The 25432-nt window shown below is 34.9% G+C and overlaps 1 protein-coding gene across 4 annotated transcripts in view; it reads right to left on the bottom strand.

Moving 5' to 3' along the window:
• Positions 1–25432, bottom strand: part of PTPRZ1 (protein tyrosine phosphatase receptor type Z1) — a 183634-nt gene that overhangs the window by 70904 nt on the left and 87298 nt on the right. For all 4 annotated transcript variants that reach the window (XM_020289754.2, XM_076006573.1, XM_076006574.1 and 1 more), the window contains exons 3-8: positions 15115–15294; positions 12219–12370; positions 9839–9934; positions 9285–9351; positions 2479–2636; positions 2184–2334 (exon numbers count right to left, since the gene is read on the bottom strand). In XM_020289754.2, the coding sequence (XP_020145343.2) occupies positions 2184–2334; positions 2479–2636; positions 9285–9351; positions 9839–9934; positions 12219–12370; positions 15115–15294 (804 nt within the window). The remainder of the gene's footprint in view (positions 1–2183; positions 2335–2478; positions 2637–9284; positions 9352–9838; positions 9935–12218; positions 12371–15114; positions 15295–25432) is intronic.

Below are 25432 nucleotides of genomic sequence, written 5' to 3'. Positions count from 1 at the left end.
TGTTTGACCTTAGGATAAACAAAGCACTCAAAAGCCAATACTATTTTTTTGGTGTTTCATGTCTTTAAGGTCATCAGATTTATGATAAAATTATGTAAGTAGAAAACATGTTTCTTTATAAACCACAGTGGAGAGAACTTTGCAAGGCTTTAGAATCAGTGAGATTTGGGTTCATATACCAACTCCACCCCTTTCTGGTTGTATAAACTTGGCAAGCCATTTAAAACAGCTTCCCAAACTAAAAACTGAGGCCTACTTAATAAAAGTGATATGAAATTTAAATCAAATACTGTATGGTTCAATTCCAAGTAAAGTCACACAATGCGTGGCAGCTATAGCCATTTTTGAAGCACACATCAAGCATGACCTTCTAAGTTTTTATTATATGGAAATGGATTCTTTCAGTTATGCAGTGACTATTTAGTGAATGAGAGCATTACTTTAGTTCAGCAATGAAAAAGAGATAAACAACTTAATTACTTCCTTTGCAAGGCTCAGAGTCTGGTGGGGGAGACATTAAGTAAACAGACAATTGGCATTCTTTGGCAACTTCTATGAAGTTTGGAGCACCCGGGCACATGGCACAACTCCAGATAAGCACCGTTTACCATGTATTCTGTAGGTATGGTGCCCCCCTGAGTGTGCGGTCCTATGCCTGGTGCCAGAGCCAGACCTGGGGAAATGGAGGTAGAGTCAGAGATGGCCTCCCACTGGATGCAATGCCCTACTGGAGTCTTGAAGGATGAGAAGGAGGCAGGGAAGTGAAGTCAAGACAGCAGGGAAGAACATGCCACCAAGGGGAAACAGTATGTACAAACGCAACCTGGAAGAGTGTGATCTTCCATCTTCCGGTGACTTCATGGAGTTCAATGTGAGAGAAGGATGCTAGTTGGGAGAAGTAGGCACTAAGACTAGTAAAGACTATACAGAGCTTACATGCAATGACAAATGGTTTGGCTTTTATTCTAAAAGCAATGAAGTGCCACTGAAGGGTTTTAATAAAATATAATTGGTGAAAGTGCATGCCAAGAAAGCATCATATTCATTTAATTTGTTATTTGGTCTATTATTTGAGAAAAAAAAAGACGATTAAATTTACTTTCTTTTTTGTAATCAATTGTCTATTGTTTACCAGACAGGACGTTATAGTATTTAATAGTGCTGGTAGAAATATAATTAAATTGCCTCGCTTCAGGGAAATTTAATTTGAAACTTAATATCATATTAAATATAGCTATTTATCACAGTTGACTTGAGCTCATTTTTTTTTTTTGCTAAAGGATAAACAATTTCACAAATATCACATTAATATAAAAGCATGTCGTTTTAATGCCTAATCTTCAAAAGTGGATGATTATTAAATTAATATTACACATGGCAAAAAATTAATTGCAGGGCTGAGATCAAAGAAGACAATCTACTTGAAAGACTATAAGTCCCCAAACAAAGGCCACTTGGCCTATGTCTTTCATGAACCAGCACAACTGCACTGCTGTATAAACTGAAAAAGACCAATCAGTAGATGTGTCTGATTGTGTCCTCTGGACATTTTAAAGGTTTTTGACTGATCGGTCAGCTTCAAAAGACACAGAAGGCTCTCCAGAGACTCCCCCACTGGCATCACCTCCACTGGCTGCACCTAACGAGAACATGCCTCTTTTCCCCCAAAGAATGAAACTGGGAAGAAGATTCTCTTTTAATTCATTAATAATTCACTTTAAAACCTAAATAATGTGTCAAGATTCAGTTCAAATATGGTTCTTCTATGAAGGTTCCCTAATCATCTCAACCAGCAGTGATCTCCCCAAGCTCATCATCTTATTCATTTCTTGCTTATAGCTCTTAGCCAGGCCAATGCCATGCCATAAAGTGAAATAGGAGGTATGTATGTAGCTTTGCTACTTATTCATATTACTGGATGTTCTAGAAAAATCACTTTTTAAAATCGAATCTCAGTTTTTCTCACCTGTAAAATGAGTTTATTCATATGAGGAAGAATGGATTTTCTAATTGCCATTTCATAGATGTGGTAACTGAGATTCAAAGAACTAAACAGCTTACCTAAAGCTACAAAACTAATAATCAAACTATTATTAAAACTCTAAGCCCTGTATGTTTTCCATTATATCACCTATAACATCAAATCTGTGAGGGTTGCAGAAAAATTGTATTTCAATACATACCTGCTTCATGAATCTCTTCCTTTCCAGTATATGAGGAAAACACTTGCCTAGAGAACTTGTACTGCTGTTCTCGAAAATTGTTTTGTAAGTAGTCCATTAACATGACATAACCAGACTGTTGCATTGTTAGAACTTCACAAAAAACAGCCAGCTGGAAAGAAGATCAAATAATTTAAAATATCTGCTTCGAAGCCATCAGTAAATGCTTTAAAACAGATTTTCTATTGCAAAGCTAGAAAATAATTATTTGTAAATTGCTTCAAATTGCTTCATTTGCTTGAATTTCAAAGATTACCTGGCTTTCAGAAATGCTAACTGTATCTTTAAAAACAATCCAGTTAACAGTGTCTGTGCAGGGAGGAGATGTCAATGAGCCATTGTAAGTGTAATACTTGTCAGTTGAGTTTGGCAGAAGGTTCCGCAATATGAATGGGTCTAAGGCAGCCTGCTTCCCTACAAAGGAAAAAATATACATCTCAGTTGGAATACCAACACAAGACCTTAGCTGTTGAAATCTTCTATGAAACAGAGACACATACTTTGTTGTTTATTTGACCAGAACTAAAATTTTAAGAACATTTTAGATACAATTAAAAAACAGTGATAAAGCTGGCGTACCCCAATTGTCTTATGTATACCACTATACAGTGTTATATACCTTATTTTTACAACATCAAGATGCTGAAAAGAATATTTTAGATATAAAAGATATTCAGAAATCATATAATTATCTCAATAGTTATAGCTATATAATTTGATAAGATTCAATATCAATTCATGGAAAACAAAAACAAAACCTTATGCTGAGGAAGATTATCTTCAGAAGTCCATAATAGCATCATATTTAAGGATGACTAGAAGGATGATTAGGATTGTTTGCCCTAGAGACTGAGAATGAGACAAGGATGTCCTGCCAGTACCATTTCTATTTAACACTGACCTGGAGCACTGGGCCAGTACAATAAAGTAAAAAAAAAAAGAAAGTCATAAGGATTGTATGGAAAGAAAGAATACCATCACAATTTGCAAATAATATGATTTTAGTGCAAAAATTCAGAGTATTAAAAATAATAAGCGAATTGAGCAAAATCAATGTACATAAGATCAATATACAAAAATCAATTGTATTTCTATATACAATATACCAGGATCAAACAACAAAAAATAAAATTTAAAGCAATATGACTTAACATAGCAAAAAAAAAATCAAATATGAGTAAATCCAGCAAATGATGTATAAAACATCTATATCGAAAATTATAAACATTCTTGAGAGAATTAAATAAAACTTTAAAATGGTGGGAAATATCATGTTTGTGGGGGGGAAGATTCAGTATTGGGAAGGTGTAAATTTTCCCCAAACTGATTTATGGATTCAATGAAATCTTATTAAAAATCCCAGAAGAATGTGTGCATGAGTGTGTGTGAGTGTAACCGACATATTGATTTAAAATTTAAATGGTATCTAGAAGAATTTTTCATACTTACCAGTAGCACTATTTTGGCCATTTAGGTATTTGTATATCAGTCCTCACTCATTTGGGCAGCAATTTGCTTACCAGTGAGATCTGAGTCTAATTCATTTTCCCATCCTCTTAACTACCCAGCCCAGTGTAAGTCCTCTGCTCTCTCTACAAATTTTAGGTCATTAAGAAATAGTTCCTGAAGCTAATTAATGAGGGAGCAGAGTGTAGAGCACTAGTGTTAAGCCTTATTTGAATAAACTGGGGAGATTTAAAAAAAACACCAACATCCCAGACCTCTCCATAGATCATTTAAATTAAAATTTCTAGCAGTAGGGCCTAGGCATCTTTATTATAAAAGCAATCCCGGGTGATGCAAACATGCAACTAGGGTAGAAAACCAGAAGCAAAGTGATGTCTTTGCAAGGTTTTAGTCCTTTTGAATTATATTTTCCACATTTTAAAATGAAATGACTGAACTATCTGGTCTTAATAGTCTACTCTGGCACTAAATTCTATGAAGATTAGACATATCCAGAAAGCTTCAAAAAGAAATTTATTTTCATATAAAAGTTAAATTATTAAATGTTTATTTTTTCTGCAATACAGAAATGTTTGAATGAAAGAGGTAACTGTTACTATCTAGAGATAACTACTTCCAGTCTGAATTAAAAACTGAATCTTAGAAATAACCTTTTTGACTGATAGTGCCATGTTAATACAATCGAAATACATTAGAAAGTTCATGTCATATTTGGCTTAATGGATTCATTATTAATTTCTAGAAGTTATGTCCTCCTCTCCTCCAATGTCAAGATAAGATGATCAGAATTTAGATTTAAATTCTCAGAAAACTGAGAAGAACATTTATTTTTAATCTGTGAATATTTTATTTCAGATTTATGCTTTTAATATTGGAAAATTTTTGTAGACCAAGTAACATCCTTCTTAATCACCAATGGACTGCAATTGTTCCATTTTCTACTAAAGACAAAATCTATCATATGAATATTTTGTGGAAATGTGTGTGTTGAGAATACCAATTATAATAAATAGAAAGCCAGAAGTTGACCCACTGATAAATTAGGGGAAAATAAATTGACACCAGGAGAGCTAGAGGCTAGGAAAGGAAAAGCAGAGGTGAGACCTGAGTAAGGATACTGACATAGAGAATTTTCTTAAAATTGGAAACAGTAAATGGGCACAGACACAGGGTGGGCTTTTGTGAAAGGTATTGTTTTCTCAGTGATATAGGAAACAAAGTCATCAGGTAAGAATTAGTATGGTAAAGATTTTGATAGTTTTTAAAAGTATATGAAATAATTGTCAAGGATAGAGAATTAACGGGCTAGGAAAATACAATTGTGACTTAGTGGTCATCAGATGAGTTAGCAAAGTTGTATGTTTTTCTCCAGCCACCTTAAACTGTGCAGGGGCAGGCAAGGAGTGGTGAATTGGTTTAACTACTGTTTTGGTTCAGCCAAGAGAATATACTAAGCAAGAAAGCACAAAGGAGTTGATAGTATATACAAATTAATTATTATAATATTGTGACTGTGGTATTTAAGCTAGATCAGAAGGGAAGTGGAGACAGAGGATGGATATGAGGCAGTGAAGAGTTGAAAGGATCAATTAATTGTAAGTTCTTTAGTATTGAAGGATTGTTTGATTTGGAATATCTAACAGTTGTTAAGTGAACTGCTTAAAATTGAGATTTTAGAGGGTTGACGGTGAGAATGAATGACTAAGGGAAAGCAGAGGATAAGATCACTGGAAGAAAGGAAGTCAAGGATCTGAGGTTCCAGTTTTGGAAGAATCATTTTTTTGGATATTGAAGTTACCAAAATTTTGGCAAAGAATTGTTTTGGATAGCTTGAAAATGAGCCAAAAGCTAAAATTAGTCTAGAAAGGAAAACTCGAGAGGTGGAAATCTGATGTGCAAAAGTAAATGGAAATTAAAGACAATGGTACATAATTGTTATATAATATTTAATAATTTATCTTTTGATATCTTATTTGAATTGTGGGTTCACATAGAAGTATGTGATTTAGTTTCTAAATATTTTGAGATTTTCCAGGTATACTTCTGTTATTGATTTTTAGTGTAATTGCTGTGGTCAGAACATTCTTTATATGATTTTATTCCTTTTAAATTTATTGAAACTTGTTTTACATTTCACAATATTACCTGTCTTAGTAAATGTTGTACGTATACTTAAGCCAAATATATATTCATTCTACTGTTTTTTCACGAAGTGATCTATAAATCTCAATTAGATCAAACTTTTTTATTGTTTAAGTTTTTTGTATTTTAACTGATCTTTTTGGTTACTTTTAAAAATAAATTATTGTGAGAATAATATTGAAATTAATTTTAATTGTGGATTTGTCTATTTTTTCAGTTCTGTCAGCTTTTGCTTGTACATTTTGAAACTCAATTATTAGGAATATAAACTTTTATGATTGTTATATCTTTTTGATGAATTGACTGCTTTCTCCTCATAAAATGACTGTCTTTTTCCCTAAAAAAAAATTGGGAACAAAATTAAAGGGGAAAAAAGTTAAGAGGAAGGGAAAGAACGAGAAGAAAGGCTCTGATTTTCCCTTTCTTCTTCTTAATACGGAATTTATCTTCCTGCCTATGAATCTCAATAGCAGTCATCTGGTCTCTCTCATGAACTTGTTAACTATTTTGTATCACATTTTTTTTGTTACTTACACACATGTCCTAAGCTTTTGTCTTATATATCGCAAGACTTTTTAGCTACAATAGTACTTTTCAATTACACCATTGTCTTCTGAGAAAACTGGACTATGATGTTTTGGGGTTTTTTTGTTTTTGTTTTGGAAAAAAGCATGTGCTTCATCTGAATAACCTCACTTACTGTTAACACAAGAATGATTCACACCTGAGCCAATGATGCTTTCTCTGGGTCCATTTATTCATGCAACCACTATATGCTTGAATATATAATGATGATTAAGCAACAACTAATCAGATCTTTCCATGTGGAGGCTGACAGTGAGAGGGGAAAAGATAGGTAGGAAGAGAGACAGGCAGATAAAGACAAATACCACAATAGGGCCAAGCACTAAGGAAGAGATGCTAAATACTTAAAACTACCTTCTATTACTTAGGACAATGATATTTAAGATGAGCCACATCAAAGTTGCCTATGAGGATTTTTCAATATAGAAATATCTAGGCTGAATCTGTGATTAAGAAAGCACCTGAGGTCATTCTGGTGAGAGTTCCTATTTGAAAATGACTGATGATGTTACCTGGGGTGTGTCTCTCTTCCTTGCAACTTGAAAGATTTCAACTAACGTTTTTGTGGACTCTGCTTGGGAAATATTAATGTATTGTCTTTGTATTGATGCAACATCACCCCCTTTTTCACTTCACTCCATGCATAGAACAATCCTTGTTAACAAGGAGTAGGTATGGTGGAAGGAAGGGAAGGAGAGGGGTGAGTGATGGAATGAGACATGGGTTTCTCTTAGGAACATAGGAAAAGAGCAACCAGCCCACAGAGTAATAAGATGGATTTTATAATCTGAATAATGTTGAAAAGTATTGTGGTTTTTTTGGATAACTCACACTATATGGAAATATAGAGCAAGATTTGGGAGTTTAGCTAGGTTTTAGACCAGGGGTCTTCAAACTTTTTAAACAGGGGGCCAGTTGACTGTCCCTCAGACCATTGGAGGGCCGTTGGAGAGTGCAGCGCACATTCCACACATGCGCACTGTGGGCCCAGGACAAGTCGGCTGCTAAGCAGGACAGGCAGCGATGGCAAAAACACCCAGCGTGCCGGATAAATGGCCTCGGTGTGGGCCATAGTTTGAGGATGCCTGTTCTAGACTCACTGTTTAAAGATAGTCTTGCCTTCAGTGCTCAAGGTTCCCAACAGCAATGGCTGGCAGCCAATACTGGGCAGCTCACTGGGCAGTAGGGGTTTTCTAGGGTCTGACATAGGACCAGATTTAATTCAAGAACTTCCAAAATGGAAATGTTTAACTTTAGAAAGACTCGATTTATTTAGTTTGGGCAGATGTCCATGCTGAGTATATTGAAATATTAAGTATCCAAATGGGTGAGTTGATAGGCATGGGGATTTTGTTTTTTCATAAAAAAGAAGGTAGGAAGTTGGTGCACAATTAGCTGGACAGAGAGAGAAATAGGATAAAGGAGGGAAGACTAGTGTCTGTCTCCACTCTGACCAAGAACTATTAGTTCTGCTTCCAAATTAAGAGCCAGGAGACAGGCAGAATAATGCCGTTAGGGAGTCCATATTCTCCGGAAGGGTATTATGGTTGCAGTGTCTCTGATAAAGTACCTCCCTCAATGGCTTATAGACAATAGATATTAAAAAGAAACCTTCAGCCAAAGAACATGAGCAAATTTATTCCTAAGATTATATGAGCACCCTTCTAGAGACACCCCTTGCCCCCGAAAGTAGAGAGGCCTTAGGAGAAAGTGGCCAAGGTCCCACAGTTACCCAAGTTGGCGTTAACAACCCAGTGTTAACATCCCTTTTGTTGTCCCCATAGGCTGGTACAAGGCCTGGAACACTCAGAATTCATATTTTATACATTTTTTAAGTGTAGTAATTCAAACTATAATAGCTACATTCCTTCAGTCTGGATAGAATCCACTTTCTGACTCCATGAGAGGAAAATTAAGTGTGGCTTATGGCATTCAGTGTTGAATTCTGCAATCTGGGTGGATGGAGGGAGGTAACAGCTTCATCTTGCATTTGATTGTACCTTTCCGAAGAAATGAAAGCTGCACTGCAGGAGTTCACATATTTCTGACTTCTGAAAAGTTTGGTCAATTCAGATCCTCACATGTAATTGACAAAGATAAATCAATCCTTGGCTAGGCTTCTGCTTTCAAGAAAAGGATCTATGTGAGTCTTGTTCCTGATTTCAAATTTTGCAGCTTCCTGGAGAGGAATACTCCTCATTTTATTGGTAACTAGAAGCAGCATTAATACCGTGTGTGGGGTGCTTCATAAAAATAAAATAACAATACTACCAAGTTTGCAGTCTATTGCCAAGGTTGTCAAAAGAATTTGTTGTGACAAATTACAAGATCTGAGAGATAGCAGGCAGAACAATGTCAAAGCATACTGCATTTTGTTCTATGTAGGCATTCACCTTATTTCAAAACTCTTTTCTCCTCATATTGGTAAAGCAAAGGATATCAAGGAAACTACCAGGAAAGAAATTTTAAGTTGAGTAATATTCCTTTTTTACTTTGAAATGTGATTTTTATAAAATCAAATGGCTTCAGGTTAGAAGTTAGAGAATTTAAGAGATGTACTATGCAGAGATATAATAGATAAATATGTTTTAAATACATGATATAATTATTTTCCAGAGTAAATTTAGAAAAATTCAACTTCCTAATTATATTAATATTTTATGATTTTTATGTAACAGAATTTTCTGATAAATGGTTCTTTATTTGGTAATAAATCTATAGTTCATAAAGTGTGAGAAGAGATTGCTCCTCTTAAAAAATATACTGCTTTCTTTCTATCTTTTGGAACAAGTGATTTTTTTCATATTGTAAAAGTTCATATTCATCCAAAGTAGATCTTGAAGAGAAATATTTTTCCAAGTAGCTTACCAAAACGACTAACACTCTCAACTCCATCAATAATTGCTTTGTAATCCAAATTTTCTTCAATTCCAACCTGTTAAAGAAGAATGACATTCTAAAAATAGGATAAAATATTTGATAAATTGTTCGGTAAAAATGTAAACATTAATGAATTCCATTTTAAATACATCTATTCAAAAATAATGGGTTCCAAACACATTTTTTTCATAGCAAAATAAAAACAAACAAAACTAAAAACTGTTTTACATTTTCCACTAAGAAAAGTAAATTTTAAAATGTTAGGATTCAGAGTTATTGCTACACAATATGATGCTTTGTATGTGCAAGTATGGAAGTCTGTGTACTTAGAACACTTTGCTCCGGCTGTAAGAGACCCGCCCAAGTAAGGAATACAAGAGTCCAATTTTAAAAATACCAAACAAGGGTCATGTTTTAAAAAACATGATCACTAGTTATTATTCTACTTGTGAGCTCTTCTATATGCCAGAAAACATGTCTTGGTATTTTGCATCAATATTTAACGTGACTAACAAAGGAATTAAGTTAGTGGTCAATCTTACCTCAAATAAAATGGATAAAGCTCTTATCTTCCCTTTTCCTTTAACTGCTTCCTCAAAACTTGAAAATCGGTCTGCATCAAAGCAGTAGATTTGCATCTAGAAATGTAACAATGATAGCTTTATGATATACAAAGACTTTACAAAAATCAGCAAAGAGGCGTGACAAAACAATTGACCAACTGAAAAATTCTATAATGTGTGCAATTCCACGTTCTGTATATTTTCAAAATATTTTATCAATTACATATATATATACAACTACATTTACTATCATTTCTCATCCTTCAGTGAGGAAGAAAATACAAAGTCCTATGTAGAACCCAGAAATTACCCCTTTGAGATTACCAGGGTACAATGAAGTAAAATTTACTAGAGCAATTATCAAATTATCATCTTAACTATTTTGCTGAAATTCTTTCAAATATGTTTCATTCTTTCTTGAGTGTATATGGTTCAGAGTTACCATTTTTAGATGTTATCATACTGTGCTCTATTAATATTAAAACTCTGAAGAACTCTCAGCCTCTAAAAAATACTAGAAGAGTTTAATGTTTCATGTTTTAATTCTCTCCTGCTGTAAGGCTATTCCTTGTTCGTTTCTACTTCAGTCTATATAGGTGTCTGACTGTAACAGCCTCTATTCCCATCTGTAATTTGGTGCTTCTCATGTCACAGGCTTAGAAATCAGGTAACTCAGCTAGTTAGAAGCATCCTTAAGATAAGAGTAGAAAGCCTTGGAGAACATTAAAGTGTGGTTAGTTCTCTGATGGGAGAAAGAGAAACTATGAAGCAGAGGATGGCAGTGGCTCCTACTTTGGGGTGGGTCACCAAAGCCTTTTCAGGGACAGCATTTCTAAGCTGACCCCTGTAGAATGAACACCATTTTTCCAGGTGAAAGGTAGAAGAGATGGACATATGTGACTTGAATCACAGGGACCAGTCTGGGGAGGGCGTCTGAAGCAAGACAGTATGAGAAGTGTAGGAAATTGAAAGTAATATGATGAACGATCTCTAATAATTATTAACACAATAATCGAAGTAGGAGACAAGTGGTATTTTGAAAATTTTCTATCTCCCACATCATTTGGGGGCATAATTGAGCAGACCTGTTTATGAGATGTAGGAGAATAAAAGAGCCATTGAAGGATGTTCCTCGGGTTCCCTGCCTGCCTAATTACATGGAGAGTACTTTTTAAAAACAAACATTTTGTTATTTGTTTTCTGGATGTTTTGTTGGTCCTTCTTTTCTTCCTTCCTTCCTTCCTTCCTTCCTGCCTGCCTTTTTCTGTGTAAAAATGATTTTCTTTGGTAGTATATTTTAATGTCTTGCTTTTTATTTTTTATTTATCTATCATAGGTTTTTATTTTGTGGCTACCATGTGGCTTGCAGATAACACAAACAGACAATACTTCTAGTAGATGATTTGAAAGGCTTTTTGAATAACACGACTGAGGTTTAGTGCACAGATTCTGTACCATTTATTTTCATTACTTAGGGTTTTTCTTGTTGATGGGGTTTTCTTAATTTTCATCCTTGTTCAAACAGGTCATTCTGTGAGAAAGCTATTCTTATAAGTGAGATGTTATGTGCTTAATGAGTTGACATTTTTTGGACAAACCAAATTTATTAAATGTGTTTTTCTTTAAGGATGTTTATTAGACCAAAAACAGAGAAAAAACCCACCCCAAATTATAAGCCATAAATGTGAATGTGCATATCTACATTTCAAAAACTCTTTTTAGTCCTTTAAGAGACAATTTATCCTAGTCTTATTTTTATTATCAACAACTGTTTTGAATTATAAACGTAATACAGTTTCATTATAGGTACTTTAGAAAATCTGAGGATTTTAAAGGAAAAAATAAGAGGTATCTATAATGCCATCACCCAGAAGAAATCACTATTAACATTTTCGTGATTTTCTTTAATTACTTTTATAAGAATAATAATTCATTCTCTCATTTAACCCCCATAATAAATTTGTAAAGCAGGTACTACTACTATTATGTCAATTTCACAGAATAGAAATGGAAGCTTAGGAAAGTTAAATAATTTGTACAATGTTATGTCATGTAACTAACAACCAAATGGTGGAGCCAAGATTCATATCTAGTCCATTTGACTCAGAGTTTATACTGAGTCACTATTTAATTAGTTTTCATGTTTTACATAATTGGAATTATAGAACTGGTTAAAGGTCAAAGATGGGTCTTCTGCTCAGTGAGTTCAGTCTAGTAAGGAAGGCAGATGTTAATCAAGCCACAAAAATATAACTATATAAATTATAAAATTTGAATTAAAATTAATCAAATTATATGCTAAATAAATAACTCAATGATATAGAAAACGAAATAGTAACTAGTGGAACTACTGACTTACCTCAAGTGGAAATTTTTGTCCTTCTAAACTATGTTCTGATCCTTCAGATGACATATTGCATTTTCCCCAGTGAAAAGTTATCTTGCTTGCTTTGAATACCATTTCTGAAACTCCTCCGCTGAGTCGGTAGTCATTAGTGAGATTAATTTCCACTAAAAAAAACAAACAATAAAATTGCACCTAAGTTTCAAAAAATCAAATTGTAAATTTCAACTAAATTTCCTTCTGTTAGTATTTAAGGTACATTAAGAAAAGTATTTATTTGATAAATTAAAACAATATTAATTCACCATTTTGGAAGCTGAACATTGTAGCTCTGCGCAATATACTAAATGTATCTTATTGCAACAAATGTAAACTAAGCTGACGGCCCCAACTACTTTATGACTGTAAGAGCAGAAGACAGCCAGTCCACCTGCCCTGTTTGGTGTCCTGAGATTGCCATTCCTCAAAAGCTCTACTTCCCTAAGGTTTGTGATGGTGGTGAGAAGACGGAGTATAGGGAGAAGGACAGAAGGATCGAAAGTAAACAAATCTTCTGGGCATGCTTCCACCTTCTTCCTTGCAGCCCCTTTCTACTCCTTATCAGGTTGCTGCTTTTGTCCTGTCTTCTAAGACCTCCAAGCATCATCTCAGGCTTCATCAAGCTTCAGAACCTGTGTCCCCAGATATAGCAAGGAAAGTGGGAAACCCATTCCTTTTGAGAAGGGGTTTTAGCCATCTCATGTTCGAACCCTGAGTGGCAAGCATCAGAATTATAAACTCCCTTATATAAGTGACATAGCACATATTATCTGACTACATTTTATAATGATTCGTTTGAGGGCTCAACACAAGATTTTGATGTCTCTCAATAAGATTTAAATGGTGTTTGTTCCATTAAATAGAAATCACTGTTGGCATCAGGGACTGAATCCAACATATTCTTCAGCCAGTGAAGGATACAAACTTCCATTAATAATAACAACAATAATAATAATGACAAACACATTAACAATATTGGTACCAATGACAGATGACATTTATTTATCACTTATACTGCTTTGTAACACCCTTCAAACTGGAATGAAAATGTCAAGATTGGGGACAATATACTTTTATGTATTTAATTAATAACATAATGTAAATAATTTTCTTAATTATTGAGTTTTTATTACATATCAGGCAATGATGCAGAAAAACATCTACCTTTATGAAATTTGAAATTAAATCATATTCAAATAATTATAATATTTAAATATGGAAAACAGAGAAAAAATTCACTATTGATAAAACTACTAACAGAGCTACTATTATAATTTTGAATATTTACCTAATCTCTGTCCTATGTGCATATTTACTTTTACATAACTTCTCAGTATATAATTTTGTTCAAAATGTATTATCAAAAATGAAAAGCATTACTTTTTGGAAATTATTTTGTGCATGTAGAGCTTACTGGATTTAAAAAATTTTTTTTTCAGGTATTATAGTTGGAAGTCTGGTAACGTGATGCCTCGAACTTTGTTCTTTTTGCTTAAGACTGCTTTGGCTTTTGGGCTCTTTTCTGGTTCCAAACAAAAGCGTAGAATTTTTTTTTCTAGATTTGTGAAATGTGATGTTGATATTTTGATGGGGATTGCACTGAATCTGTAAATTACTTTGGAGAGTATGGACATTTTAACACAATGTTGATTCTACCAATCCATAAGCATCATATGTTTTTCCATTTGTTTGAGTCACCTGCAATTTCTTTCCTAGTATTTTATAGTTCTCTTTGTAGAGATCTTTCACCTCCTTGGTTAAGTATATTTCTAGGTATTTTATTTTATTTGTAGCTAGGAATGCTGCTAATTTGTGTACATTGATTTTGTAACCTAAGAGTTTGCTAAATTTATCAATTCCAAGAGTTTCTTGGTGGAGTCTTTGGAGTTTTCTAGATATAATATATTGTTAGCAAAAAGCTATAGTTTGATCTCCTCTTTTCCAATTTGGATACCCTTTATTTCTTTCTCTTGCCTGATTTCTCTTGCTAGTACTTGCAGCACTATTTTGAATAGAAGTGTTGACAGAAGGCATCCTTGTCTTTTTCTAGTTCTTAGTAGGAATGCTTTCAACTTTTCCCCATTCAGTATGATGTTGGTTGTGGATTTGTCATATATGGCTTTTATAGTTTTGAGGTATATTCTTTCTATGCCTAGTTTGTTGAGAGTTTTTATCATGAAAGGGTGCTGAATTTTGTTGAATGTTTTTTCTGCATCTATTGAGATAGTCATATAGTCTTTGTTTTTTCTTCTATGTAGTGAATCACATTTATTGACTTACATATGTTGAACCATTCTTGCATCCCTGAGATGAAGCCCACTTGATCATGGTATTATATTTTGCATGTTTTTTTAAAACGATAATCTCATTAGAAAGGCACTTAGTGTTTCCTAAGGAAAGTATACAACTTTAAACTTTCCAGATAGAGAGGCTAGTAATTTATTTTTTTAACTTTCAATTATAGTTGATTACTTGTTTTCATATCCAAATACGGAATATAACATGAAGCTGGCCAGAAAAGATCAAGCTATAATGTTCAAGAAAAAATAAATCCTAAGACTAATTGACTGACCAGTTATGAAATTATTAAATTACATTAGCTATAAATTACATTATCCCATCTTCTAGTATCATCATCATTATTGTTATATTACTGAAAAACATGACATGATATTGGCCATTATATTTCTATAGAAATTTTCAAAATGTTGTCTACATTTCTCATTTTCTCTGCTTCATTTGGTTTCTTCTATACCTATAGCGTCTATCCAGTTCATAGTATACTACTCAAAGGAAAATGAGATGAAACTAATCTAAACATACTCTAGGTCCAAAAAACATGTTTAAGGCAAATAGAATGCAACCATTTTACCTGTTTTCCCAGTGTTATGAATGAATGTGTTTTCCAAAGATGTTTTATCCCAACCTTGAAATTTAAGTTTCTTAAGATTCACATTTACTTGTGTAAGATCTTCATCAATATTGATAGGAGACTGTTTTGGACTATTACATGTTGGATATTTCTTTCCCCAATTCTTTTGATTCAGTGCACCTAGGATAAAGAAAGAGTAAGAAGTTAGTTTTCTAAATTACCATGTAGGTCAATTTTATATTATAAAGTAGTTAGTGTATTACATAACATAGATACAATGGTAGTAAAAATTATGGTATATTTGAACTAATTCATAAAATAATTATGCCATAGAAGAACCATGCCAAGTTCAGGGCTCAACAATGACTTTGTTCACCCATCACATTCTTCCAAATCAACAGAAAGCCTAATTGTCATATAAGGGAGTCAGTCCTAGCTCAGGGATTGAAAATAGTCCAGATGTAGGAGTGAAGTTCAGCCTGTTTTAGCATTCTCCATGCAGTTAGCCCCCTTCTGACCTCCACCTTGAATGATTTGGTTTAATTTCCATCTATTTTGGGTCTTATTTTCAAAAACATAATCATCAGGCTATCCTTGATATATCCTTGATATATCTCTCCCCCCATTTTTCTTCTGGGCATAAAACCTACCAAGTTTTATTATTTAACAATATGAAAAACAAAACAGGGCTTTCTGTAAAGATTTTTGCTTACAATAAAGTGAATTTTCACCTGTTCCACAAAATAAATAGTTCTCTAATCCAAAACTGCCCTTTGTTGCTTTTATTTAGTGTCTACCTGAAACCATGAACCATCTCCAGTAACCTTATTTCACTGGACTGAACTTAGCACCCAAACAGTGCTCAGCATAGCTATTTTCTATTTAAATTTCTATTAAAATACTTGGAATGTTTCAAGTTCAACTCTTAAACTTTTCTCTGGTTTAACTCTAGCATTTCTACAGCCACCACAAGGAAGAGCAGAGTGGCAACATAGTTTTTAGCTTACATCCTTTTTAATGCTTTTCTTTCTGAAAATGAGACTAGATAAGGCCAAAATGTTACATGATTGAGGTTTAGGAAAATTACTAGGAAACTTACCTTCAATACAATCTTAGTCTATGCCATATTATTTTTGTGACAAGGGAGTCAGTAAGGACTAACTTTTATGCAAGCTTGATCTAATGGCCACTTCTCATAATGTAACAAGGTTAACTTGGCATAATTTCACCCAGAAAACAAATAATAATTAGTCACACCATGAAGCTGCCTAATTAGTCAGGGAAAACCTGATAATATATCTCATAGTGAGGCATCTACCAGAATTGATAGGTGCTGAAAATTATTTTAAAATCTATTCCTACAGAGTGTTTGAGTATAGTATGCTTTAAATATGCACAGTGGTGCATATTTTGGCTTCTAGAAATAGTTTTAATGATTTGAGTAATGATATGTTGATTTCACTGTAAGGAATTTTGGCATGGGAACAAGAAAACACTGCTTATTTTACTAATACCAAAACACTGCTTATTTTACTAATACCAATGCAAGAGATATAAAGAGAGAAACTACAGCAGAAATCAATGAGGTCCTTTTCATTGTAGTACACAGAAACATAAAAATTTTAAGTCTTCAATAACACTGCATATGATGTATAAACCTGCTACTTTCCACTGCATTTTGTGATCCTCTCCACTTGGATTCTAAAAGGCATCTTTTAGACTTAGCATATCCTAAATTGAACCCTTGATTTCGGCTCTAAAATAATCTCTTCCTATAGTGTTTGCTATCCCCTGAACTTAGAAGTCATCTCATCCCTCTGTTTCCTTTTCAGCAAGCTCTTTTGTGTCTGCCTGCAAAATATATCCTAATCAGACCATTTCTTATCTATACCATTACCACCTTAGCCCAAGTCACTGTCATCATTTGCTTACACCTTGTTACTCCACAAGCAGTATTGTCATCAACTAGGAGATCATTAGGAGAGTCAGACCTCTACTATGTAGCCTTATGAAGTTAGAATCTACATTTTAACACAATGCCCTAGAGATTCATATGCACATTACATTTGGGGAAGCACTGGCTTAGACATTTCTTGTGCCTTCTAACTGGTTTTCAGAGACCTCTCTCATTCTTTCACAATTCCATTCTCTACTTATGTATTAATATTAATAGTAAGGGGAATTATAAGCTGGCCCCCAAAATTCCCACCCCCTTATGTGCCCACCCTGTACAATCCCCTCTGCCTAAGGGTGGTCAGGACCTGTGAATATGATGGCACAGTCATTCTCTTGATTAATTATATTCAATGGCAAAGATACTGCTGCAATTGATTATGCTATGTAATAGAAGACTCCATCTTAGCAAATTGGAGAGAGGTTCAAAGTGTGAGAGATTCTCTTGCTGATTTTGAAGAAGTGACTTATTGTGAGGTTGTGAGGAGGTCACGTGGCTAAGAGCTGAGAGCTGCCTCTAGGAGCTGAGAGTGTACCCAGGCTTAAGATCAGAAGAAACCAACCAACTAAAGAACAAAAAACCAGGGACTTCAGTCCTACAACCTCTAGGAAGCAAATGCTGCTGACAACCTGAATGAGCTTGGAAGAGAACCCTGAGTTTCAAATGGGATGCCTTGTTTTCAGATTTGTGAGACTCTGAGCTGAAAACCTACCTACACAGTTCCTCCTCTCCAACTCCTGACCTGCAGAAACTGTGAGATAATAAATATGTGTTGTTTTAAGCCACTAAATTTGTAGTAATTTGTTACTCAGCAAAAGAAAACCAGTACTACTCAATAATAAATCTTTTAAAATATCTGCCAGATCACATGTCACTCCTTGACTAAGAACCCTCCAATAGCTTTCCATCTCAATCAAAATAGCCTATAAACTCCATGCTTTGGCCAACAAATCCTACATGAGGTCCCTGCTCACATTCTCGCTGCTCCAATTCCCTACCATCTGCATTGATCACTCTACTCTAGCCACACTGGCTTCCATTCTGTCCTTTGAGCATGTGAAGGCTTGGCAGTTGCTGCCACCTCTTTCTAGAATGCTCCCCTCAGGAGTCTACAGGCCTCAAAGGACTCACTTTCTTGCTTCAACTGGGTCTCTGCTCAAATGTATCTCACTAGAGACACTTTATCGAAACACCCTATATATGGCGGAGCATGGTAGCTCACACCTGTAATCTCAGCACTTTCAGAGGCTAAAGCAGGAGGACTGCTTGAGGTCAGGAGTTTGAGACCAGCCCAGACAACACAGCAAGACCTTACCTCTACAAAAAATAAGATAAATTATCTGGGTGTGGTGGCCCAGTTACTTGGGAGGCTGAGGCAGGAGGATTGCTTGAGCCCAAGGGTTTGAGGTTACAGTGAGCTATAACTGTGCCACTGTACTCCAGCTTGGGCAACAGATCAAGACCCTGTCTCTTAAAAACAAATAAACAAAAATATCCCACCCTATATATTACAGAATATTATACTTCTTCCCTTGGTTATGACTCTCCATGCCCTCTCTTAATTAGTTTTCTTCTCCTACCTATTAATTATGTTTATTTATTGTTTGTACATGATAGCACCTACAAAATGACTGGCACACAGTAGGTGTTCAATAAACACGAAATGGCAAGGCATAAAAAACCCAAACTGATCAATTAAAGAAGCACTTCTAAATTGAAGTGTAGGTCTCATTTGATTGTTTGTTATATGACAATTTAGTTGAGTAGTCCCTACTAAATTTCTGCTGCAGTACATCATGAAAGACCTGAAGTCTGAATTGTTCGTGGTCTGACCTCTTACAACACAATGACACTGAGTAACTGGATTATGTTTGAAGTGCATGAAATTATCCCCCTGAGGGTGTGTCCAGTTTAAAATACCTACTAGATCATAGTGCTTAGCATATTGCAGGCTCAAGATGCTTCCTTAATGTAAAAGACAAAATAAAAGAGGCAAGAATAAAAAAAGAAAAGTATTTTTTTTTTTTAGTGGGAAGACCAATAAACAGAAAAAGTCCTGAAAAATAAGAACTTGAGGTTCTTTATGCAAAGTGCTCAAAAAGGGAGGTTGTTTTAAATCACCACAAGTAAAAACAACCAAGTAAACTAATAAAGTGTTAAAATTATGCACAGAAATGAAACATAGATAACAGAAGCATTAAATACATTTCATCTGTAAGTGAAACTAATATTAGACTAATATAATGCATAAACATTATATGTTTTTAAATTCCCAAATTAATGTTTAATGTGGTAACTGCACCTCATTCCATGTAGTGGTTAAAGCACAGGATGATGCATCTGAGAAAGCAGGTGTACAGGATTCATTAGAATTACATCGTATCCACCTGAGTGTCATTAGGGACTACTGCAAAGGCATAAATTAGGACGCTGACTGTAGTTACAGCAGAAGATTTTCAGGGTGATTTACCCATAAGGCAGATTGCAGAATACTAAAGGGAGCTCTAGAGAATTAAGATAAATTATTCATAATATGCTGAAATAAAAAAAAAATATTCATCACATATTCATCCATTCATTAACTCACCTGAATTAGTACCACTCCTATAAATTTCCTGTGGTTACTTCTATTGGAGTACTTAACAGACTGTATTTTGTCTGTTAATTTGTCTATTTTATCTACATGTTATTGCCAAACTCTGAATCTGACATATAGTAGAAACATATTAAATGTTTGTGAAATAGTCTTTGTGCACCAAATGAATGTATTCAATATTTGCATACTATACACCCTCTATCCCAAGTGGAATGGAAAGCAGTTCTAGGCTCGTAGGGGGTACGTATGAGTTCAAGGTTACTCACTTGCTTGTTTATTATTACACCCCAGAAGTGTGGGGGTTTGTTAAATAAATAGACAAATGCTTAAAGGAGTAGTTGGGTTGAAGGAAAATAAACATAGATAGCAAAATCACTTTGAGGTAGGCCTTGAAGGATGTACAGGGTTTTCACAGGTAGAGAAGAAACCAAGAGCATGTCTTGTTTTATGATGAGCCTGAGCTAACTCATGGTGGCAGAAAAGTTCAGGCAATGCTGAGAGCAGAGAGCAGGACAGCTTAGTGCATCGAGCAAAGGGTGGCTGCTGGGGAATTCTACAGAGGGAGACAAAAAGGCAGACTGTGATCAAATGTACCTGGAGAGGCCAGTAGGAGACACGGAGGCTTTGAAAGAGAAAGAAGCTCTTGGCTGCCTCATCAGAAAGATTAAGCTGATAGGAATGCAGGGCAGGAAGGGAGAGGCTACATAGTTAATAACCATTTTCATAGACATCTTCTATTGGTCTTCATTTAATTTTACAGCATCACTGCATTTATTTAAACTACAACATGTCTATCTCTTATTCATGTTGTAATATTAGTACCTTTCTTAGAGCCTGGCACTTATGGATTAAATAAACGTTTGATGAATTAAAAAAAATACTTCAGTAAGGTTCTCTGTAGTTACCTACCCTTTAATATCTACATGCTATATATACTGACCAATTAGTTTTCTAGATAGGAACACACTTAAAAAAACATCTGTGTAAGAGAACATTACTCTCCCAGCCACTAACACAAAAATATGAACTGAGAAAAGTGTAAAATAAAGGAGGAATTTTTGAAAATGCCAATGAAGGTTTAAGAATATTTGAAAGAAAAAAGTGAGTAAATGATGCAAATGAAAGAAAAGTCAAAAAATAAAATCATTCTAGCCTGAGCAACATAACAAGACCCCATTTTTACAAAAAATAGAAAAATATATTAAATTGGAACTAACCAATGAGCATTCATGTGCACAGATGGAAGTAAAACTCAACAGAAATGCAAGTGGGAGGGGTAGAAGGGGATGGGTGAAATTATACCTAATGGGTACAGTGTACACTATCTGGGTGATGGGCACACTTATAACTTTGAGTCAGGGAATTGGAAGCTGCAGTGAGCTACGATGACGCCACTGCATTCTAGCCCAGGCAACAATACGGGACCCTGTCTCAAACAAACAAACAAACAAAAAAATCATTCTCCTCGCTCTTCTCTCTTTTTTGAATTATTCTTGTTGGTTCTTACCTTCAAATATCAGATAAAAGGATTAACTAATTATAATTTTGAAGGCATTCAACAAGGATCCACTGAAAATTCATATAAATATGATAAAATACCAATATTAATTTCTTTTCAAGGTTACCATAAATTGCTATTATTCAACAAGATTTTAGTAACTGTAGACATAGAACTGATATCTTTAAAGATATTTTTAAGAAAAATATAGGCAAATATAAGTGAATTTTGAAGAGAAGACTGGTAACATTTGTAGTGTCTATTACTATTGCCTCAAACTCCATCCAAGATTCCACACACCATAAGTCACAACTTTATATTACTGTGGGCTTGCTTTCTAAATGTTAACAAATATATCAAAAGTCAAAATTTTAAAGTTATTTAAGTAGTACAAAGCTATCCGCAGTGAATGACTTGGATGCAAATTTTAGTTTATTTACACATAAAAATAAAATAATTTGGTACTGTTTTCAATGAAACTGTAGCATAGAATATAGAATCCCACCAAAATGGAAAGGTGATTTATTTAAGAAGACATTTTTTCATGTGCAGCAGTTAGCTGCTTGAAAAAAGGGGCTTCCTCAAAGATAAAAAACTAAAACCAAAAATAACTAATTTAGTAACCGATTGTTACTAAATAACAATCACTAAGTGATTATATGTCACAATAATATATGCCATCACATAAACTGACTGAAAGCAAAGGAAGAAGAATGTCTGCAATAACTTCCCATGTTGAAAATAATAATGAGGATGTGTTTGCATACATAAATCAATGTATTTGTTTGTGTTTTTAGTCAAACAGAGGTTTTTAGAGCTAGAAAGAGTAAAGCAGTTATCAAATCTTGATCACAGTTGCTGTAAAAGCTGCAATGAAAGCAGATCAAATGCAAACAATTTCAGAGTGAGAATGAGTTTAGCCAAACTACATTTTCTTTTATTATCTATCCTAAGGAGACACAAGATCCAGACAGAAGAAAATCTTTGCAAATCTGGCTGGTATATCCAATTGGCAGAGGGTCACATGTCAGGGAAGGTAGTCATCAATTTATTTATAAAAGGTCTGGCACAAATTCTCCTTTAGCATCATGGTATTGAAGAAAATAATTAACTAAAGTTCAGCACAAATAGGGAGAGAAATAGACCAGAACCTTTTTTCAAAGTTCCTGCTTAAAATTCTTGGACTTTTTCAAGTTGGAAAAATCCATAACAAACAAAAGTGCTGCAAAACACAGCAACAAAAACTACTGCCCTATGATGCAATAAAGTTAAGTTTGTTTGAAGTTCACAGGGAAGAAATAAAAACACAAGATGGAAAAAAAAGATCTATTTCCACTATGACAATAGTAAAATACTATTACTTTGTAGATAAGTGATCAAGACCTGATAATCTGTGGTGAGCATAAATAAAATCCATAAACACAACAAATAGGATGATATTCATGATGATTTTTAATTAACCCATTCCTTTGTCAGAAAGTGAAACAAAATCTGTAGAGAAATGAAGAAAATTTTATTTTCTTAAGGCAAAAACTTAAGAAATTATGGGGGTAAAAATTAACACAATAGAATTGAGGACAAAAAAATAAGATGCTATTTTGGGGATTCTTATTTGGATGTGAGGAAGGGAGAAGGGCAAAGGATGACTTCCAGAATCCTAACTGGAGCATACCTGGTGTATCTTGGTCCTCGTCATGTGAATAAAAAGACTTTGGATCTAGTTTTGAACCCATAGTCTTGGAGATTTCCAAGGAAGCTCATTAAACAATCAAAAATGTGGGTCTGGGAGCCATTGAGAGGTCTGCATACAGTAGCAGTATAAAACCACAGACATAGATGAAATATTTCTATTAAAGTTGATAAGTGAGAAGAGGTTCAATAAGACATTGGAAAGCATTAACATTTCAGAAGTGTAAGCGGAGGAGGTGGTACCAAAGGGACTTACAAAAATGAGTGGCCTGAAAGGGAATGGAAAATCTAGGTTAAAATGATATCATGAAAGTCACAGAAAAATGGTTTCAGCAATGAGAGATCATTCCAAAGTGGGTGCCATACACAGCAGACAGAGCCCGTAGGGTCATGACAGAAGACTGGCTATTAGATTTGGTTGTATCCTAACTCCAAAGCCCACAGACCTAGAATAAAACAGTTTCAGTGAAAATGATGGACCGGGAATTCAGACTGCAGAGCGAATCGGTGGTGACAAAGCAGAATTAAAGTACTGTTTAAAAGCTTGCTATGAAGGAAAGAAAAGTGATAAAGGAGCACTCAGAGACTGATGTAAGGATGAGAAGTAGATTTTTTTTTTTTTTTTGACAGAGGGAGACACAAGCATGTGTGTATATTGAAAGGAAAGAGTTACTGAAAGGAGTTTGAAATTATGGAAGGTCAATGATCAAGGTCCCCAAGGAGAAAAGACACAAAGCATGGACGGAGGACTGTTAGCCTAAGGCAATAAAAGAAACTTAAGAAAATCATGGAACTATGGATTCACAGGATCTTGCTACATTTACAGTAAGGCAATGAGAAATTGATGGTTCATGCCCCAGAGCTTTGATTTCACAGCAGGATCACATCATGTGGAAGGAGAAGAAGTTGGACTTGAGCTGACTTGAGTTCAATCCCAGCTCTACCATGGACAAGCACCTCGGTTCCTTCATATAAAAATCTTTTCCTCTCAGACTGCGAGGAAATAGACTAAACGAGATAATATGTGCAAATGGGCTGGCAGATAGTACAAATCTTTCAAACTCCTTTCCCTATTTTCTCAGAAAAGTCAGAATCAAGATCATTCACTGTGAGGAAGAGGCAGGTGAGAGTGGAATTGAAGACATAATGAAGAATAAAATAATGGACGTTTATGGAAAGTCCTGAGGGCTCTGCTCATATAGGGGACCGTGACCTTGGAGAAGCACCATGCGAAAGTGTATACTTTTGGTTTAATTTTTTATTTTTAAAAAATGTTGGGCTAGGTCAACAGTCTGGATGGACAAGGAGAGAGGACAGGTAGTTGCAGTCCTAAGTGGAGGTCAGTAGGATGGGTGTGGTGGATGTATAAAAGGCTAGGGAACTGGCGGTTCTGACCACCCTCATCTCTAACCTGGTATGGCAAAAAAAAAAAGTAGCTTTTTAAAAAGCTATTAAATGGTTACAACCTCAGAGTCCTCTGCCATCTTTCCTTTTAAATTATAAAATGATGGAGTGATAGTGATAAAGTCCGAGACTGCAGTGCTTCCGCTGTTGTAGCCTAGCTTCAAATGTTTAATCAAAATGGGAAAAATCACAGATAAAATTTAACAAGCTCCTAGAACAAGAGAGAGTTCTTGTTGCTTTATCCCCTACAGAAAAGCCACCACTTCTAAAAGAAAGAAGAGGTGCGGAAGTTAGGTAATGCTGTTGATTAATTTGTGACCTTTATATTTGCCTGATTCTGTCTGAGTCCACTGTATTTTAATATTCAGGATCCAGACTGAAGGCAATGCAGATTGATGTATGATTTTTCTGTAGCACTTGCTATTAACTAACTGCAATGAAAGGTAGGCAAACTATCTGTGGATGATGAGAGAGTAATAGAGTGTCTTTCCTTTGTTGCTGTAGTCTGGCTATTACCAATAAGACAGTCAATACAGAACCAAAAAACAGCCCTGGAAATTACTCCCTGGTTTGGGCAATACAAAGCTTTTCTTATAGATTAGCTCTGAAAGTTGCCTTGAGTCACTGTAAATTCTCCTGTGGTCATCAACTTTTCCCCTTCTTCAATAATTGATGAGCCAAGTTCTTACAGCAAGGAAACAGTGGTACAATCGACAACAGCACAGATCTCTGACAGTGACACCTCCATCAGGTCTGTTCTCCATGCTTATTGTCCACATGCTTAGTATCAATATGGAGCATGACTATGGCTCTGTTTTCTACCTTTGGTAAGAGGGTCAGAGATTCAGAGCTGACATCTGAAACACACCTGTACTCCGGTCTCCTTCTATTCATGATAGGACATCTGCTAAACTTTCCTATAGCATTGTGTCATCGTTTTGCCTTGAAAGGCAAAAGCTTCTGGCCTTAATTGCTATTTAGAGCCTGGAGTTCTTCCTTTCTCTACACTCTCTTATCAGATCTCCTGGATGCATGTTACTGGTTACATGCAAGAACCAAGAAAGAAGCCGTGGATCCATTACGACAGCAATAAACCCATTACTACTGCAAGGAATTCTGTATTTTGTATTATCCACAGATCCCATCAAAACTTGATGCTTCTGGATGCCACTTTTAT

This window comes from Microcebus murinus, chromosome 9, assembly GCF_040939455.1.
Source record: "Microcebus murinus isolate Inina chromosome 9, M.murinus_Inina_mat1.0, whole genome shotgun sequence".
In the NCBI taxonomy this organism is placed as follows: Eukaryota; Metazoa; Chordata; class Mammalia; order Primates; family Cheirogaleidae; genus Microcebus; species Microcebus murinus.
Note: the sequence above shows the minus strand (reverse complement) of the source record. Positions and strands in the feature narration are given on the sequence as shown.